The sequence below is a fragment of the Daucus carota genome, chromosome 3 (genome assembly GCF_001625215.2).
Source record: "Daucus carota subsp. sativus chromosome 3, DH1 v3.0, whole genome shotgun sequence".
NCBI lineage: Eukaryota > Viridiplantae > Streptophyta > Magnoliopsida > Apiales > Apiaceae > Daucus > Daucus carota.
The window spans coordinates 38467319-38488750 of record NC_030383.2 but is presented as its reverse complement, the minus strand read 5'-3'; the positions used below and the strand labels follow the sequence as shown (position 1 = coordinate 38488750).

Sequence of the window (21432 nt, the reverse complement as noted above, 5' to 3'; positions counted from 1 at the left end):
TAATTCACTCTCGAATTAATTTAATTTATGAATTTATATGATTAACTTAATTAAGTGGATGATTTTCTATTTAATATATACTTCAAATTACATCCTTAATCATCAAAACAAACTCTGTAAGACAATCAAAGATTGTCTTACCAAATGTGTTTCAAGTATAAAAGAAGACCAGCAAGACAATTTCCTTGAAATTGTCCTACCGAATGAAATATGATGCAGCAAGAGAATTTCCATGAAATTGTCCTACCGAAATTTGGATGAATCAACAAGACAATTTCCATGAAATTGTCCTACCGAAATTTGGATAAATCAGCAAGACAATTCCAAATTGTCCTACCGATTCTTTGAGTGGCCAAGACAAATTGTCTTCCTGCCTTGAATTGTCTTGCCCCTTCACAGAATTGTCTTGCCCTTCTAAATTTGGCTTACTGCCATGCTTTTAGCTTGTTAGGCAATTGTAATTGTCTTCCCTTTCTTTTAGTTTGTCTTGCCCAAGCTATATTGTCTTTTCTACTTGTATTTGTCTTGTCTTTCCTTTGTCTTACAAGTACAAAGCTTTGCCTATATATATGGCTTAGTTTTTTCATTTCTAAGTGTTCATCACTTTGTAAATCAAAGCACTTGTAAAGCTTTCAAGTTGTTCGTAACCTGCTTGATCGTTATATCCACAGTTTTCTGTGCTTTGATAACCCGGTTGTTTTAATCACTAATCTAGAATATACCCTGTCGAATTTATTCTACGAACATTAGTGGACATTAAAACTGAACCATATTAATTATATAACGACTTAAAACATTGTTATATTAATTAATTATAATCTGATTAACAAGTCATATTCCAATCAGATTCACTTCCGTGATTATTTGGTATCGATTGTATTCAACCCCCCCCCCCTTCTACAATCGTATCTGGACCTATCACATAGATTGATCACTAGCATCACGCATGATCTCGAAAGGGAAATTCCAACCTAGTGGTTGTATTATTGGAGAAGAGATAAGAGCTTTCTTTAACCAGTCAAAAGTCTCAACACAAGCATCATTAAAAACAAAAGGGACCTCTTTGCCTAAGAGCTCAAATATATGTCGAGCAATTTTCGAAAAATCTTTTATAAAGCGGTGGTAAAATCCCGCATGACCAAGAAATATTCTTACACCCTTCATCGAGGGTGGGGGTGGTAAGCGCTCGACTACCTCTACCTTAGCTCTATCGACCTCGATGCCTCTGTGTGAGACAACATGACCCAAAACAACTCCTTCTTGTACCATAAAATGACATTTTTCCCAGTTTAAAACTAGACTAACTTCCTTACATTTATGAAGCACCTATTCTAAATTATTTAACCAGATGTCAAAATATGTTCCATAAACAGAAAAGGCGTCCATAAACTCTTCCATTATATCTTCAAGAAAATCTGAGAAAATTGTCATCATACAACATTGAAAGGTTGGAGGAGAATCACATAATCCAAATCATATTCTACGACATGAAAATGTATCATATGGACATGTAAAAGTCTTCTTTTTCAGATCATCTAGATGGACGAGAATTTGAAAGAAGCCTGAATATCCATCCAAATAGTAGAAAAGTGAATGTTTTGCCAACCTTTGAAGCAATAGATTAATAAAAGAGAGAGGAAGATGATCTTTTCTGGTGGCTTTATTCTATTTTAAGCAAACAATACACATACCCCCACTCAGTTACAGTTCGGGTAAAGATTAACTCACCCTTATCATTTTTGACAACTGTCATTCTTCTATTCTTTGGAACTACTTGTACATGCCCACTTACTATCAAAGATAGGGTAGATTATACATGCATCAAGAAGTTTTAAAACCTCATTTTTGACTATCTCCATCATATTAGGATTAAGTCTCCTTTGAGGTTCTATAGAGAAGGCTTACTCATCCTCAAGAATGATCATACACAAAGATAGATTGATGCCCTTAATATCATCAAATGTATACTCAATGACACTTTTATATGTTTTCAAAATCGTGAGTAATCACTCAATTTGCTTGTCATAAAGCCCAGTATTAATAATAACATGATATGTACTATTAGGGCTCATAACCACATATTTCAAAGATGCAGTAAGTGGTTTTAGTTCTACCTGAAGAGACTTACAACTCTCCTTCACATCTTCTTGGTTTAGTACATTGAGATGAGATTGCATAATTGTGGGTGTTGCATCAAGAAGTTTATTGTAGTCTATACACCCTATATTTTCAACATCAATGCCTCCCACAAGAACATCTTGAAGTGGATCATCACATGATAGAGTGTCAACCTAGGTGTTTTGCTTCTTCTAGTACATCCACCCTGTTTATAGTTTCACCCATCGGGGGTGACTCATTGAGTTCTGAAGCTGAAATTCCATCTTCTCCTCTCCCAATTGAAAAAAAAATTCCCACTTTGCATGTCAATAATAGCACCATCTGTCGCTAAGAATGGTCTCCCAAGAATTCAGAGAATACAGGTCAAAGATGTTCTTTCACTTTATCAAAAAGCCACTTTATGCTTTATGGGGAAATGGAGTAAACTTGGTTGCCTAAGGTTACTTTATGCTTTATCATTTTAAAATTAAATATAAAATGCCCATTATTTTGGCTATAAATACTAACCCCCCCCCCCCCCAATTCATTTATCTTAAGCTAAGAGCCAAATATATGCTAAAGATTTAGTTAAAAATATTAAAAAAACTAATCTAACAACACTTTGTCCCCCGCAGCGGCGCCAAAAATTTGAAAAGGCTGTCGCGTGCCTGCCAAATAATAAATATCTAACAAGACCTCCGAACTATGTAGTAGGGTAAGTCGACTCTCTCACAGAAACAAACATCTCAACCATTAGTTATTCTCGTTTCAATCCAACTAAGCAAATGACACAATAAAAGATGGAGATATGATCAAACTAATATTATACTAATACAAATAATACTTATTAAGCAAATAACAAAATATATTTAAAATCAAGGATCCCCACTAGCATGAATCAATATAATTATGAATTTCTACCCCAATTAATCATATATGTTACTCACGAGTAAAGATGCGCCCTAGAAAATACAAATAACCTCTTCTGGGTAGGGATGACAACGGGTCGGATCGGTTCAGATATTTGAGATATCCAAATCCAAATTATTTTTAAAATCCTAATCCAAATCCAAATCCAATCGGGTTTCACATATCAAATCCAAATCCACGGGTTTCGGATCGGGTTCAGTTTTGTTCGGGTTTATCCAAAACCCGAATCCCGAAATGTAAGTAGTATTGTAAAATTTTTTTGATTTTTTCGCCCTTGAATTTCATTATATTCAAAATTAAACTACACTAATAATAAATTATTACACACTAATAAAATCTTGAACCGTATTTAATAATTTCTAAACAAAAATCTTCACTATATAGAGTATGAAATTTTAAAGTAATTCATCAATTAAACAAAAAAATACATTATCGCCCAAGAATATACACATCCACAATTTATCTATATATATTATAAAAAAAATTAGTATATTTAAAATTAAAAAAAATATATTAGTATACTCTATACAGATACATATATACATATTTAGATATTTGGATTTTTTTTTCGGGTTTCGGGTTCGGATCGGTTTCAGATTTCGGGTCGGGTTTCGATACGGAATACCTAATATCCAAATCCAAATCCAAACTCGTTCGGGTCTAAAAATCAAATCCAAAATATCGGGTTCGGTAAAATCCACTCGGTAGAAACGATCGGGTATCCATTTGGATCAGTTTTTTCTGCCATCCCTACTTCCGGGTATTAATGGCTTCTCTAAAAATATAATCAAGCCTATTTCCATGGTATCATTCAATTCACAGACATTAAACACAACATCCTCATTTCCAAACAATTCATTCTACCTATTTTCATGGAGAAGTTCATGTCCTTATTGAATAAATCACAACCATCTAAATCCAACTTTCGTTGATAAATAGATATCGGTTCAAACAATACACATAATCACGTCTAACCTGTAATTGTTAATTAGCACAACTCAATAAGCAAGAGCAAATAATAAATCAAACTGGGTTTGGGGGAATCATGCATCTATCATAGCTAGGGTATAACTTAATCTCATATTATAAATCTACTCACTCATATTTAAACTAACAAAACACGAGATATAATAAAAACACATAATTAAACTATTATTGAGAATAGACAAACAACCTTTGATCTTCAATCTTTCGACAAGAAGAAAAGTAAAAGTCTCGCTCTATTTTTTCTCTTTCTATCTCTATATATGTATATATCACTAATAAAAACTTATTGATATCTTCCCAAATAGAATTATTTTAATGTTTTAATGAATATATAAGACAATCTTGGAAACCGAATAGGATTCTATAATCAAAATTCGTAACTCTGTTTTCTCCACAGTTTATGGGTTTTTCTATTTGGGTTTTTCTAAAATTTGCGTGAACTGTAAGATCGTCAAAATTTGATGTATATGACCCAAACAATGTAATAATATGTGTAATCCAATAAATCCCAATTCTCATCTAAATTTGAGCCCAATTAAGCTTTCTTTCTCCAAATCCTTCCAACTTTAGTAATTTCTTACACTCTGTAATAAAACATTGAAATCTATTAAATAAATATCCAAATCAATGCAAAATATAATTAAATATGAGAATAAAATCATCTAGTATATATATATATATATATATATATATATAATATACTTTATTATATTCAAACTTACATATTGTTGGGATTTATGGGTGATAGACCGCGGTCAACTCAACATTTTCATGTACTTAAATTTATCTAAGTAGAATATACTGTCACAGCCAGAGTATGTCTTTGTAGTGTCTTTTTCAATACTGTCGATTGTAATACATGTATACCTGGAAGAAGTTCAATTGATATTGTTCATGCCCCAAGACGCAAAAAAGAATGACAACAAGAATGAAGGATTGCTACTGTCAGATGGTTGGCAACAGTACTACACAAGGCAGACAGTTGCAAGGTCAAGACAGCCAGTCTATCTGACAGCAACATTGATTGAAACTCCGCATACAACAAGTTTCCGCTCGCATGACAGCAGAACTTGGCGTTCCTACCAAAAGCGTACTCAAGAAGCCACTGTCATCTCAATCTTTGCTTGACAGCAAGTTCTGGTGTCTCCATGTGACTGTCATTGGAGATCTTGGATTAGATTTGATTCCCCATCAAGTCAATCCTGTGGCAGATAAAGATGTTCAACATTTTAGGATTGCTACAGAAAGATGTTTTGTAGCAGACCTACCAAGCCTACAGCTTGAAGCTCAAGGATACACAAAAGTCGTGGATAGCAACCTGGAAAGAAGACAAATCACTATTCACTCAAATCTGTTAAGCGTAAAATGGAATGTTCCTAGGTTGCTTTTCATACAATGTAACAACTGTTGATTAGTATTTTAGGAAAGTCACATGGGCTGCAATCTACAAAGTAGCCGCAAAAGCAAAAGTCTACTTTATAGATCTGCAGAACCCGTGGTGACCAAGTTATGTTTAACTCTGATATATATATATATATATATATATATATATATATATATATATATATATATATATATATATAGGGATAGGATCAAATAAAAACTTTTTTAAGTTACAAACTTACAAACTTTTTTTTATTCTCCCATCGTGTTAATCCTTAGTTATAATAAGTATACATGTTGAAAATTCTTCAAAAAACATCACAATTTTTAAAAATAACGCATAAATAAATCGCGTTTTCAACACATTTATAACTGGGGTTCAACATCGGGTGTTGAACACTAATTATCATTGTGTTGAATATATCTAAAAAGATGTTTAAACTATACCTCTGGGGTTTGGGTAGGGTCTAGAAACATAAATATTAGTTAAATAACATTTTTACCTTAGTTCTTACATTTAAAAATTGGTTTATGTACTTCTCCACCACTATTTTAATCGATGTTCAACGAAATATATTAAAAAAATGTTGAACTCAAGTTATATATGTGTTGAACAAAAAAAGTTTGTAAGTTTGTAAGTTTGTACCAGAACCCTCCCCTATATAGGGATATATATATATATATATATATATATATATATATATATATATATATATATATATATATATATATATATATATATATATATAGGAAACATAACATAAGCTTAGTAGAATATCAAACAGAGAGAACACCAAAAGAGTGAAACACAAGTGTATTCCTTGAGAGAACTGAAGCTCGAGAAACTTTTTCTTGAGGTTGCAGCAAAACAACAAAATAAATAAACCATTTATTTTGTAAAGTTAAACTACTGTGTTCTTAACTTAGTTTGTATCATTCTCTACTGACATATTTAAATCTTGAATTAGTTGTTGAATTAGGATTTGAATTTATCAGTATTGCATTCAACCCCCCCCCCCTCTACAATACATCCGAGGACCAACATATATACAATAAAAGTGCTACCATAAGAAATTTTTTGTGAATTTTATATTCAGCTAGCACTTTCGTTTTTAACCATTTTTTAAAATATAAGTTGACGATTTTTATTTGAACATATATATTTATATTTAATTTATATTTGACGTATTGCAGTTCCTTCATTTCAATTTATTAATATATCGTACGAAAGTATATAGTTCATTTCATATTTAAAAAAAAATCATATAATTGTTTTATTATTCATGTGCCAATCTTAACACAAATTTATTATAATGAAATATGTTTATACTATTAAAAATTTAAAAATACAAACATTATTTGCTATGAAATTCGTACACTTATCAATATTTATGGTATACAATAAATAAACTTGTTTTTGGTAAACTACTAATGTTTAAAACTTTAAAATTTAAAATATTCGATATCCAAATTTAAAAACAATAATTGTCATTAACAAGATTATAATAGTATAAAAATATTTCATGTATAACAAATATGTTGTTAAAGTTAAAGTATGGACGATAAAATAGAAACTTAAAATTTTCGGAATATTAAATAAATAAGTTTGGAAAAAAATGTAGTAAATAAATTATCTAATAGAAGGAAGAAGATTGTTAAATTTTAAAAAATATAATACATATATAATAAAATAACGAATAATAGAAGTTAAAAAGAAAGATATTAAAGTATAATGTAAATATCTTTGTTTATATAAAAAATTGTAAAAAATGATTAAATATATTGTGTTGAAATCAGTGTTGTAATAATTAATTAATCCGCTTATTAACCCGCTTAAAATTCCGCTTAAGCGTCCGCTTTACCGCTTAAGCGCTAGAAGGCTCTACCGCCGCTTAGAACCGATTTGCGTTTTTCACAACACTGGTTGAAATCTGATTGGATGCATTCACTTCAATAATAATGTTACCCCATTTATCTACATCAATCACTCAATCACAATTTTCTATTTGTGCCACATCATTTGGTAAAAAAAATTACGAAATTTTTTTGGGGCACAAGCATTACCCATTTCAAAAAATTTAAAGTACATTGAGATATTTCACAAATTCCATCATTTATTGAAATAAAAAAAAATCCATTAGCATTTGAATACCATCATATTTAGGTGGATTTTAAACAATCCTAATTGAATATTCTCACTCAAATAAACCAAAATTTTACTCCCTCCGTCCCACCAGGTTCTTTACGTTACTTTTTGGCACGCATTTTAAGGCTCCTATAAAGTACACTTGCGTTATATATTTAATTTTTAAAAAATTCCTGAAAAAAAGTTTGACGTTGAAACTTTTATTAAAAAAAATTTTAAAAAATATTATTAAACTATACTTTATAAGAGGCTCAAAATACGTACAAACAAAACACGGAACCACGGAGGGAGTAATAGATTACAAACGATCCCAACTAAATAAATACATGTCCCATCGAATAAGCCCCGTGAATTAAAACAATCCTTAATAAAATTAAAGAATTGCAGGCCGCCTAATGATCATTTTTTAAGCTATGCATTATATATCCAATAACCAGTGACTTCGTAACATCACAAGTAATATATTTGGAATAATCATGGGACGGTCATGTTGTTCGGCGTTTGTGTTCCCACGATCCATAATGTTGTTCATGTTATTCACCCTTTGTCTTCACATTCACATGATCGAGAAGGTCCATGCTGAAGTCGTTAAAGGCATCAATGGCCTCGATAAATTCGTCCTCCGTGAAGCTCGCGGCAGTTCCGCTGAGGTCTTTTTAATTTATTAATTAATTTTTTCTTATTGATTGTTTTGATGGGTTGATTATGCCTCTGATTTGATTTGTGTTGTTTGGGTGGGTTCACTTGTTTGTTTATGGCAGCATTGTGCATTTTGGTTTCACTTGTTCATTAATCAATTGCGCCAAAGGGCTTAGATGGGTAGAGATAATTTCTAATTGTGCTTATCACAGATTGCAAGTGTTTATTGATATGTCCATTTCTTACAGATATATTTGTATGGTGCCCATGTCACTTCTTGGAAGAATGCCTGTGGGGAGGAGTTGCTTCTTCTCGGTAGTAAGGTACCATGTGCTTCATTGCGATTGATGATACAAAATTGCATATATATACTTCTTTCAGTAGGTTATGCATCCTCGGTATATGACTGAATTGTTATCATTTCAATTAGCAAAAAATAAAATTGTTTTCATGTCTCTTCAAGTAGCCTGAAAATTTCCATGTTGGCTTTGTTATCGGAAGTGTCAGTTGGTCCTTTCTGTTCCAAAGTGCCAGTATTAAGGCCCCTTCCACTGGAAATGTATCAAACATGTGACCTAAATTCATTTCTTAATTACTTTATATGAATGATTAGAGCTTGAAAATTATTCTAGTTGTTTTCATTTCTAGACTACACCCTATAGGATTGGCAGTTCCTATCTACTTCCCCATTTATAAATTAGTTGCTACTTCCGATTTATAAATTAGTTGTAATTTTTTAAATAAGTGTAATCTGCCGATATGTATGTTTATGTTATTTGCCTTTTGCAGGCAATTTTCGAGCCTCCGAAGCCAATACGTGGGGGTATTCCGATATGCTTCCCTCAAGTACGTGTGTCAACCACTATGTGCTTGCTTGTTTTGTGTTGATCTCTAATTTAATCGAACTTTCACTTCCGTATGCGCAGTTCTCGAACCATGGTCCTCTTGACTCTCATGGTTTTGCTAGAAACAGGGTCTGGAGCATTGATTCTAACCCACCTCCTTTTCCAACAAGCTCCGCAAGTAAGACTTTTGTTGACCTGATCCTTAAGCCTTCTGAAGATGATCTAAAGATATGGCCCAATAGGTGAACGTTAGACTTCCCTTGCAATGTTTGAAATATAGAATGCCATTACTTGACTGCCATAGAGTCAAACTGGTTTAGAGTTTTTTTTTTTACTGGCACATTTTCTCTATAGGTTCGAGTTTCGGCTAAGGATTGCACTTGGACCTGGAGGAGAATTGACGATGACATCTCGAATCAGAAATACCAACACTGATGGAAAGCCATTTACATTTACATTTGCATATCACACCTATTACTCTGTTTCGAATATCAGGTACTATGTCTATATGTGGTTATGTGATGCACAAATGACTATTGACATTATAACCTGTGTAGTCTCAGTTCTATAGTTTTTGATTGAACCTTAAATTTTTTTAGTATGTATCCTGGTTGGATGGAGTTTATATATAGCTTGCACCATATCAATTTTCTATTACTATGTGTACAGTGAAGTTCGGGTTGAAGGATTAAAGACACTGAACTATCTTGACAATCTGCAGAATGAAACGAGAATCACTGAACAAAGAAATGCGATAACTTTTCAATCAGAAGTAGGATTCGCAATTCATTCCCTATTTTACTCTATCCTTTATCATGTTCTTTTACTGCACAGATATGAAATGCTGGCCTGACTGGAACTATTTTATTAGGTGGACAGGATATATCTTAGCACACCAACAAACATTTCAGTTCTGGATAATGGGAAGAACCGGACATATGTGATTCACAAAGATGGACTTCCTGATACCGGTTAGAAAGTCTTTACAATACCTGACTGAATACTTTGTTACGTAGTGAAGTTGTAAGCTACAATTTCTTCTCTTCCAGTTTTCGTGGTACCGTAAACCCTTTCTAGTACCTAAATTGTATTGGTACGTTAGGTTCTTCTTGTCAGACAACATGCAAAGAATAAGAAGTAAGAATAGAGATCTTAAAGTCAGATCTGAAAGTATTGAATTTGCATTTTGAGTTAACTTGTTCATCCAAGGCATTTAGCAACTTATTTTTTTGATTGGTAATTTGAATCTAGCTTCTTGAACTTTATGTTCTTAAATACATCTGGTTCTTTCCTGTTATCATAAAAGAAATATGTTACACAGTTGCACTACTTCTTGTATAACAGATTCTGTCAGTGTATACTTTGTTCATTGCTTTCTTCTATCTTTTGATAGATATGATTCTTAGACATCTGTAGTTTTCCAATAAACCACGTTTTGTAGTGGCTTTTCATGTTACATACACGAAGGATAAAACCATTAATACTTTTTTAACTCTACATTTCAGTTTTGTGGAATCCTTGGGCGAAGGCTGTTGCAGATCTCGGAGTGGATGATTATAAGCACATGGTTTGCGTTGAGGCTGCTGCAGTGGAAAAACCCATTACCCTGAATCCAGGTGAGGATTGGAGGGGAAGCCAGGAAATCTCAACAGTTCCTTCAAGTCCCTGTAGTGGGCTGCCTCTTCCCAGGAAAGTGCTGGGTAACTAAAAGATTAAACACGCTGGTCCATGTCGTGTACAGACAGGGGCAGAGCTTCTTTCAGCCGAGAGTGTGTACAAGCAGAGACGGAGCTACTCTCAGCCGAGTATGCGACTGCAATCTTTACTAGCCCTAAATATAATATTAGTGATTCATGTGTCTGTTTGATATAATTTTGAGTTTTATGTACATACTGGCCTAAATTTTAGTTAGTGATTGGCCAAAATTCTGTTATATCATTAATCTGGTATTCTGGTTGTAATTATTACGAGGGAGAAAAATTGATGTCGAAATTAGCAAAATAGACAACAAGTCTTTTTCTCGCAACTTGGTATAGATAATCTGTAACTAGAAATGAACTCTAGATCTCAGCAGCAAGAAATAAGGGTTTTATATCAAACAGGCCACCCGTTACGTCTAAATATCTCACTTGACCCACTCATCTCACCGAGAACTCATTTAAGGCACTGTAAATCAAATATATATCATTTTACCCACATCATTATTCATACCTCTTTACTTAATCACTAGCTTTTTTTGCCCGTGCTACGCACACGGGTATTGATTCTCTGATTTTCTATTAACTTAATCTATACTTTTTCTCGTGATTAACCTCAAATCTGACGGGTAATCGGCGTAGTCAAACTATTTATTAGGAGTTTTAGATTATAAAATTTTATGTGTTTATTAGCATTTTAGCCTGTGCTACGCGCACAGGTATAATTTTTTGTTTTTTTAATCTATTTAACCTATACATTTTTTATTAACAAACAGTATGATAGGATATATAATTAAGAAAGACAACGTATGTAAGGGTCAAAATACTCGAGTTATGTTATTGGCGATCAGTACGTGATGTTATTGGCGATCAGTTCGTTGTAGATGTTAACGATAATATATATATATTGAAAAAAAAAATCACGCAACGCAACAGAAATTATAACGACGCAGACTATAAATTTTTATATTTAGAATCATAAATAATTACCCGTCTGTCCCCCTCATTTCTTTACGTTACTTTTCGGCACGTTTTCCACACTCATTTAAAGTATAGTTCCATAATATATTTTTTAAAATTGTTTTCTCTGAATAAAAATTTAATACTTAAACTTTTATTCAAAAAAGGAAAATTTTAGAAAAAGTTCTACGACTATACTTTATAGTAGCCTCAAAATGCGTCAAACAGTGAACGTAAACAACCACGGGGGACGGAGGGAGTATAAATTTAACCTGATTATACAGATTATAAAACTTCCATCCATTCTTTAATTGTAATATTAAGGTGAATATGGTGATGATGGAATTTCCTCCCGTCCTTAATAAAAAATAATAAATAGGTTAATAAATAATTAAGCTTAAGGGAATACATCACTAAAGGACTACATATGTAGTCATAATTTAGTTACATTACTAAAATTATATGCTACAATTATTGCATATAGATAAAATTGATAATAAGAAGATCTACGTGATAAAAATCCATAATAAAATAGACTCTCTATTGATTTTATAACAGTATAGATTTTTCATTAGTATAATTAATATAACCAAATATTTAATATAATAATAATATTTCATGTTTGGAATAAAAATTTAAAAGTTTCTGGATCTATTATTAAATAATTATTTGTATAGTTAAAATAATAAAAAATATTAGGTAATATTTTCTAAATATTTATAAAAAACATTAAAATAGTAATAACTATATAATTAAAATTTCTCGGCGACACATCTTATCTTAAATAAAATAATAAAAAATAATAATAAACTGTATGTAAAAAGTTTTATTGTTAAGTTATTTAAATGAAAATATGCTCATATATCAAATTTTTATTTAAATAAATATATACTCATAGCATTTTGGCCCGTGTTACGCACACGAGTATGATTTTTTTTTTTAATCTAGTTAACCGATACATTTTTTATTAACAAACAGTATAATATGAGATATAAGTTATGAAAGGCAACGTATGTAAGAGTCAAAATACTCGAGCTATGTTATTGGCGATGAGTACGTTGTAGATGATAAAGATAATATATACAAAATCTCGATTGAAAAAATTAAAGCATGCAACAGAAATTATAACGACGCGGACTATATAAATCATTGTATTTAGAAACATAAATAATTAGGCTTAATGACCTTTTAGCCCTCGAAGTATGGGTGGAAGTTCCGATGCGGCCTCGAAATTTAAAAACGTATTTTTCGACCCTTAAAGTATCTTTGTCGTACCTTTTAGCCCTTTTTAAAAATACCGGTATAAATTGGGGGATAAACTTGACAATTCATATTCGGGATAAAGTTTGGACGTAACTTTTAACCCTTAAAAGTATACATCTCGTTCCTTTTAACCCTTAAAGAATACATTAAAATACATTAGATGTTCTTTTTAACCCTTAATGTTTAATGCCCCTTTTAACCCTCACGTGTGAAATGTCAACTTTGTCCAGCCCCGTTATATACCGGTATACGCCATAAGGGCTAAAAGGTACGACAAATATAATTTGAGGATCGAAAGGAGCGTTTTTAAATTTCGAGGCCGCATCGGAACTTCCACCCAAACTTTAAGGGCTAAAAGATCATTGAACCAAATAATTATGAACTTAACCTGGTTATGTAGATTATAAAGCTTAGATTCATTCCTTAATTATAAAATTAAGGTGAATATGCTGATGATAGAGTTTCCTCTCGTCCTTAATAAAAATTAATAAATAGGTTAAGAAATAATTAACATCAAAAGAATTCATCAATAAAGGAATACATATGTAGTCATAATTCAGTCACATTACTATTCCATTATATGCTATAATTATTGCCTATATTGAAAATTGATAATAAAAATATATACGTGACAAATATCTATAATGAAATAGTTTCTTTATTAATTTTATAACGGAATAGATTTTTCATTAGTATCATTAATACAACCAAATATTAGATATAATAATAATATATCATGTTTGGAATAAAAACTTATAAGTTAATAGATCTATTATTAAATCATTATATGTATAGTTAAAATAATAAAAAAAATATAGGTAATTGTTTCTAAAATATCCATTAAAGACATGATAATAGTAATGACTATATAATTAAAATTTCTCGACGTCGCCTAACGGCGATCCCTCGTATCTTAAATAAAATAACAAAAAATTATAATAAACAGTATGCAAAAATTTTCAAATGAAAATATATTCATTTATCAAATTTTTATTTAAATAAAAATATGCTCAATAACATTTTGGCTCGTGCTACGCACGCGGGTATGATTTTTTGTTTTTTTTATCTAGTTAACCTATACATATTTTATCAACAAACAGAATGATATGAAATATAAATTAAAAAAAGCAATATATGTAAAAGTCAAAATACTCGAGTTTTGTTATTGGCGATCAGTACGTGGCAGATGTTAAAAATATGATAAGGAAGGGCTTGGTGAAAAAATTAATACATGTACGAATACTATATATGAGATATGTTAATAAAAAATTAAAAAAATAGAGTGCGAATTGATTTTATATGTGCTATACCTTAAACAATGCATTACACATTTAAAACATATAAATCGTTATCATATTTACCAACTTTGACAATGTAAAACATATAATTTTATAAGAATCATACTAATAAATTTCAAATTAATAAAATCAATTAAAATTTGACAAAGTTTCTTTATTATTTGCATATGAGTTATAAACAGCCTAAATTCCTGTATTTGAATATTTAAAAAGTCTGATATATAAAAACTTCTTAAATAGAAGTTAAAATTGTGGAGTGAAAAAATACTTTACTAATCGAAAATAAAAACTGCACAAATTATACGAAAAAATATTGTAATAATATATGCTAAAATTAGTGAAAATCAAATTAAGTTTGATTACGTTTTCTTGTTTGCATATGAATTATAGCTTGCTAAATTCATGTATTTGGAAATTGAAAAAAAATCATTATCAAGAACTAAAATTTTGGATTTAAAAAGTGTTCCATTGATATGAAATTATATAAAAAAAAGTCTAAATTTGAAATTGAATGTGGTGAATATGGAAACCAGTACATATAATAGGAAAAAAGATTGTAATAATAAATGTCAAAATCAGTGACTATTTTTCCTTATTTACGTATGGGTAGCATGCTAGGCCCATGCATCCAAAAATTTTAAAAATTCGAATATATAAAAACTTTCTTATCAATAGCTAAAATTATGGAGTGAAAAAATTCTCTATTAATTTTAAATTATGACAAGAATTCTTAATTTGAAAATTGAATATAACGAACATGAAAACTATAAAAATTAAATGAAAAGGCCTTTTAGTAATTAATGTCAAAATCAATGGAAATTAAATAAAGTTTGACTACCTTATTTGCATATGAGCTATAACAGTCTTGATTCATGTATCTGAATATATAAAAATTTAATATATAAAAACTTCCTTATCAATTTAGTTTTATTATTATCATTGTTTTTATATAATATATACTCCCTCCGTCCCACCCATTTCTTATCGAATGGGTTGGGCACGGAGGTTAAAGAATATGTATAAAGTAGTGGAAAAGATGAAGAAAAGTGGGTAAAGTGGTGGGACCCATTGATTTTTAATGTATAAAAATAAGTTAGTGGAGTAAAAGTAGTGTGAAAAGAAAAGAAAAGTGGAGAAGTGGTGTGACCCATTGACTATTTTTGGTAAGTTTTGAAATGTAAAGAATTGGATGGGACGTCCCAAAAAGGAAAGTGTAAAGAAATGGGTGGGACGGAGGGAGTATTAATGTTCAATATTTTTTAAATTGGTAGGAATCTAATTTTGTATGTTTAGGCAAAAGATTTTGCTGATTTACTTTTTTTTGATGTTTTATATCTCTTGTGCTAATTTTATGGGTAATTGTGATCTTCAAATCTTTTGCTATATAAATATTCTTTATGAATATTTAGTATCATTTATGGGGGTCATTATTGATGATATTATTGTGCCTTTAATGGCATATAATTTCATGATTGTGTGCCATTTTTATGGCTTGTGTTACCATTTTGATGGTCATTATATAATATATATTTGATTATGTTTTAATGTCATTATTTTGTTACTCGATTAAATAATTAAGTTTTATGTATCCAACCAAAGGAATCCCCTTTGGTTAGATTTCTTTTCTATTAATTATTATTTCTTATTATTTTACTTCTTTTATTTTATTATATTCATTCCTTTCATTTTTGTTTTATTAAATTTATTAATTTTTTACATTAATTAAGTTTATATATATATATAATATTTATATATGATTTTTTGTATTGATTTATGTTTTGTTTTTTTTCTTTTTTCAAGATTATTTGGAAGAATAGAAGATGGTTTTATCTTTTCAATCATTAAGGTCTTATTTTCTAATTTATGAGGCCATTTTGCATGACCTTCAGTTAGAAAATAAATTTTTTTTCAATCAAACAATTTCCTTGTGGTAGCTATTGTATTCGATACAATTCATCTATGTGTATGTAGACCTTTACCCAAAAAAAACAAAAAAACTTCCTTATCAAGAGATAAAATTGTTGAGTGAAAAAAGACTTCATTAATTTGAAATTATAACAAAAAATCTAGATTTGAAAAATAAATATAGTGAATATGGAAACCACTACATATTATACAAAAAAAAGGATTGTAATACTAAATGCCAAAATCTTTGAAAATCAAATATATTCTGACTACTTTTTCTTATTAACATATGATTTATAGCAGGCTAGATTCATGTATTTAGACGGAAATTGCGTCATATTCATTCTCGGTGACTCAAAGAAATATTTGATAAATAGGTTAAGAAATAATTAACCTCAAAGAAATTCATCAATAAATGAATACATATGTAGTCATTATTCAGTTACATTACTAAAATTATATGCTACAATTAGTGCCTATATTGAAAATTGATAATAAAAAGATATACACGAAAGATATATATAACGGAATAGATATTATATTGATTTTATAACGGAAAATATTTTTCATTAGTATCATTAATATTACCAGATATTTAACATAATAATAATATTTCATGTTTGGAATAGAATTTATAAGTTTATGGATCTATTATCATATCATTATTTGTATGTTTAAAATAATAAAAAATATTAGGTAATTTTTTTCTAAAATATTTATAAAAGTCATGAAAATAGTAATGATTATATAATTAAAATTTCTCGGCGACGCCTCGTATCTTAAATAAAATAACAAAAATTTATAATAATCTGTATGTAAAAATTTTTACTGTTAAGTTATTTAAATGAAAATATGCTCACTTATCAAATTTTTATTTAAATAAAGATATGCTCATAGCATTTTGGCCCGTGCTACGCATACGGGCACGATTTTTTTTTCTTTATCTAGATAACCTATACATTTTTTTATTAACAAACAGTATGATGATATAAGTTTTGGAAAACAACGTATGTAAGATTCAAAATACTCAAGTTATGTTATTTGCGATCAGTACGTTGTAGATGTTAAAATATAATATATATACAAATGTCGATTGAAAAAAATAAAATCATGTAACAGAAATTATAACGATCGGACTATATAAATCTTTGTATTTAAAAACATAAATAATAATAAACTTAACCAGATTATGCAGATTATAAAGCTTTCATCCATTCCTTAATTATAAAATTAAAGTGAATATGCTGATGATAGATTTTCCTCCCGTCCTTAATAAAAATTGATAAATACATTAATAAATAATTAACCTTAAAAAGATTCATCAATAAAGGAATATATATGTAGTCATAATTCAGTTACATTACTGAAATTATATGCTACAATTATTGCTTATATTGATAATTGATAATAAAAAGATATACGTGATAAATATCTATGATGGAATATATTCGGTATTGATTTTATAACAGAATAGATTTTCCATTAGTATCATTATATTACCAAATATTTAATATAATAATAATATTACATGTTTCGAATAAAATTTATAAGTTTGTGGATTTATTATCAAATCATTATTTGTATAGTTAAAATAATAAAATATATTATGTAATTTTTTCTAAAATATATATAAAAGTCATGAAAATAGTAATGACTATATAACAAAAATATCTCGGCGTCGCCCCGTATCTTAAATAAAATAAAAAAATTATAATAACCTGTATGTAAATAATTTTATTGTTAAGTTGTTTAAATTAAAATATGCCCATGTATCAAATTTTTATTTAAATAAAAATATGCTCATTGCATTTTGGCCCGTGCTACGCACACGGGTATGATTTTTTTGAAAAATGTTGTATATGAAAACTTCCTTCTCAAAAGCTGAAATTATGGAGTGAGAAAGGACTCAATTAATTTGAAATTATGACAAAACTCTTGATTTGCTTATTGAATATAGTGTATACGGAAGACAATATATTTTATATAAAAATAGATTGTAATAATAAATGCCAAAATCATTGAAAATCAAATAAACTTTGACTATGTTTCTTTATTTTCATATAAGTTATAGCTAGCTACATTCATGTATCTGAAAATTTAAAAGTCTAATATAGAGAAACTTCCTTATCAAGAGTTCAAATTGTGGAGTGAAAAATACTCCATTAATCGAAAATTATAATAAAAAGTCGATTTTAAATTGAATATAGTTAAAATAGAAACCGCACAAATTATAAGAAAAAATATTGTGGTAATAAATGCTAAAATCAGTGGAAATCAAAATATATTTGACTACATTTCCTTACTTGCTATGAGTTATAGCATATGCCCATGTATCGAAAAATATAAAAAAATTTAATATATAAAAACTTCACTATCAAAAGCTAAAATTGTTGTGTTAAAAAGTGTTCCACTGATTAGGAATTATGACAAAAGTCTTGATTAATGTACTGAATTTGGAATTCAGTATATATTATACAATAAAGGATTATAATACTAACGGCCAAAATCAGTTAAATCAAATAAATTTTGACTATTTCATATGGGACCCATGCATCCAAAAAATTTAAAAAATTGAATATATAAAAACTTTCTTATCAATAGCTAAGATTATGGAGTGAAAAAAATACTCTATTAATTAGAAATTATGACAAAAAGTCTTGATTTGAAAATTGAATATAATGAACATGGAAACGACAAAAATTAAATGAAAAAGCCTTTTAGTAATTAATGTCAAAATCAGTGGAAATCAAATAAAGTTTGACTTCCTTATTTGCATATGAGCTATAATAGTCTAGATCCATGTATCTGAATATATAAAAATCTAATCTATAAAAATTCCTAGTCAAGAGTCAAAATTGTGGAGTGAAAAAAGACTCTTTTAATTTGAAATTATAACAAAAAATCTGGATTTGAAAATTGAATATAGTGAATATGGAAACCACTGCATATTATACAAAAAAAGGATTGTAATAATAAATGCAAAAATCATTGAAAATCAATTATATTATGACTACTCTAATAAAATATATTATGTATTTTTTTCTAAAATATATATAAAAGTCATGAAAATAATAATGACTATATAAGTAAAATTTCTCGGCGTCGCCGCGTATCTTAAATAAAATAATAAAAATTTATAATAACCTGTATGTAAATAATTTTATTGTTAAGTTATTTAAATTAAAATATGCTCATTTATTAAATTTTTATTTAAATAAAAATATGCTCGTTGCATTTTGGCCCGTGCTACGCACACGGGTATGATTTTTTTGAAAAATCTTGTGTATGAAAACTTCCTTCTCAAAAGCTGAAATTATGGAGTGCGAAAGGACTCCATTAATTTGAAAATATAACAAAACTCTTGATTTGCTTATTGAATATAGTGTATACGGAAGACAATATATTTTATATAAAAATGGTTTGTAATAATAAATGCCAAAATCATTGAAAATCAAATAAACTTTGACTATGTTTCTTTATTTTCATATAAGTTATAGCAAGCTAGATTCATGTATCTGAAAATGTAAAAGTCTAATATATAGAAACTTCCTTATCAAGAGTTCAAATTGTGGAGTGAAAAATACTCCATTAATCGGAAATTATAACAAAAAGTCGATTTTAAATTGAATATAGTTAAAATAGAAACTGCACAAATTATAAGAAAAAAATATTGTGGTAATAAATGCTAAAATAAGTGGAAATCAAAATATATTTGACTACATTTCCTTACTTGCTATGAGTTATAGCATATGCCCATGTATCGAAAAATATAAAAAAATTTAATATATAAAAACTTCACTATCAAGAGCTAAAATTGTTGTGTTAAAAAATGTTCCACTGATTAGGAATTATGACAAAAGTCTTGATTAATGTACTGAATTTGGAATTCAGTATATATTATACAATAAAGGATTATAATACTAACGGCCAAAATCAGTTAAATCAAATAAATTTTGACTATTTCATATGGGACCCATGCATCCAAAAAATTTAAAAAATTGAATATATAAAAACTTTCTTATTAATAGCTAAGATTATGGAGTGAAAAAAATACTCTATTAATTAGAAATTATGACAAAAAGTCTTGATTTGAAAATTGAATATAATGAACATGGAAACGACAAAAATTAAATGAAAAAGCCTTTTAGTAATTAATGTCAAAATCAGTGGAAATCAAATAAAGTTTGACTTCCTTATTTGCATATGAGCTATAATAGTCTAGATCCATGTATCTGAATATATAAAAATCTAATCTATAAAAACTTCCTTGTCAAGAGTCAAAATTGTGAAGTGAAAAAAGACTCTTTTAATTTGAAATTATAACAAAAAATCTAGATTTGAAAATTGAATATAGTGAATATGGAGACCACTGCATATTATACAAAAAAGGATTGTAATAATAAATGCAAAAATCATTGAAAATCAATTATATTATGACTACTCTAATCAAATATATTATGTAATTTTTTCTAAAATATATATAAAAGTCATGAAAATAATAATGACTATATAATTAAGTAAAATTTCTCGGCGTCGCCGCTTATCTTAAATAAAATAACAAAAATTTATAATAACCTGTGTGTAAATAATTTTATTGTTAAGTTGTTTAAATTAAAATATGCTCATGTATCAAAATTTTATTTAAATAAAAATATGCTAATTGCATTTTGCCCCGTGCTACGCACACGGGTATGATTTTTTTGAAAAATCTTGTATATGAAAACTTCCTTCTCAAAAGCTGAAATTATGGAGTGAGAAAGGACTCCATTAATTTGAAATTATAACAAAACTCTTGATTTGCTTATTGAATATAGTGTATACGGAAGACAATATATTTTATATAAAAATGGATTGTAATAATAAATGCCAAAATCATTGAAAATCAAATAAACTTTGACTATGTTTCTTTATTTTCATATAAGTTATAGCAAGCTACATTCATGTATCTGAAAATTTAAAAGTCTAATATAGAGAAACTTCCGTATCAAGAGTTCAAATTGTGGAATGAAAAATACTCCATTAATCGGAAATTATAACAAAAAGTTGATTTTAAATTGAATATAGCTAAAATAGAAACCGCACAAATTATAAGAAAAATTATTGTGGTAATAAATGCTAAAATCAGTGGAAATCAAAATATATTTGACTACATTTCCTTACTTGCTATGAGTTATAGCATATGTCCATGTATCGAAAAATATAAAAAAATTTAATATATAAAAACTTCACTATCAAGAGCTAAAATTGTTGTGTTAAAAAGTGTTCCACTGATTAGGAATTAT

The 21432-nt window shown here is 28.7% G+C and overlaps 1 protein-coding gene across 1 annotated transcript; it reads left to right on the top strand.

The window, feature by feature from the left end:
* The first annotated feature begins 7944 nt into the window (after positions 1-7944).
* LOC108213261 (putative glucose-6-phosphate 1-epimerase) lies at positions 7945-11053 on the top strand. Its single transcript, XM_017385037.2, has 8 exons — positions 7945-8193; positions 8431-8505; positions 8972-9028; positions 9109-9269; positions 9382-9522; positions 9697-9799; positions 9899-9998; positions 10533-11053. Exons 1-8 carry the CDS (start codon positions 8020-8022, stop codon positions 10733-10735), a joined length of 1014 nt encoding a protein of 337 aa, XP_017240526.1. The 5' UTR covers positions 7945-8019; the 3' UTR covers positions 10736-11053.
* The last annotated feature ends 10379 nt before the right edge of the window (positions 11054-21432 follow it).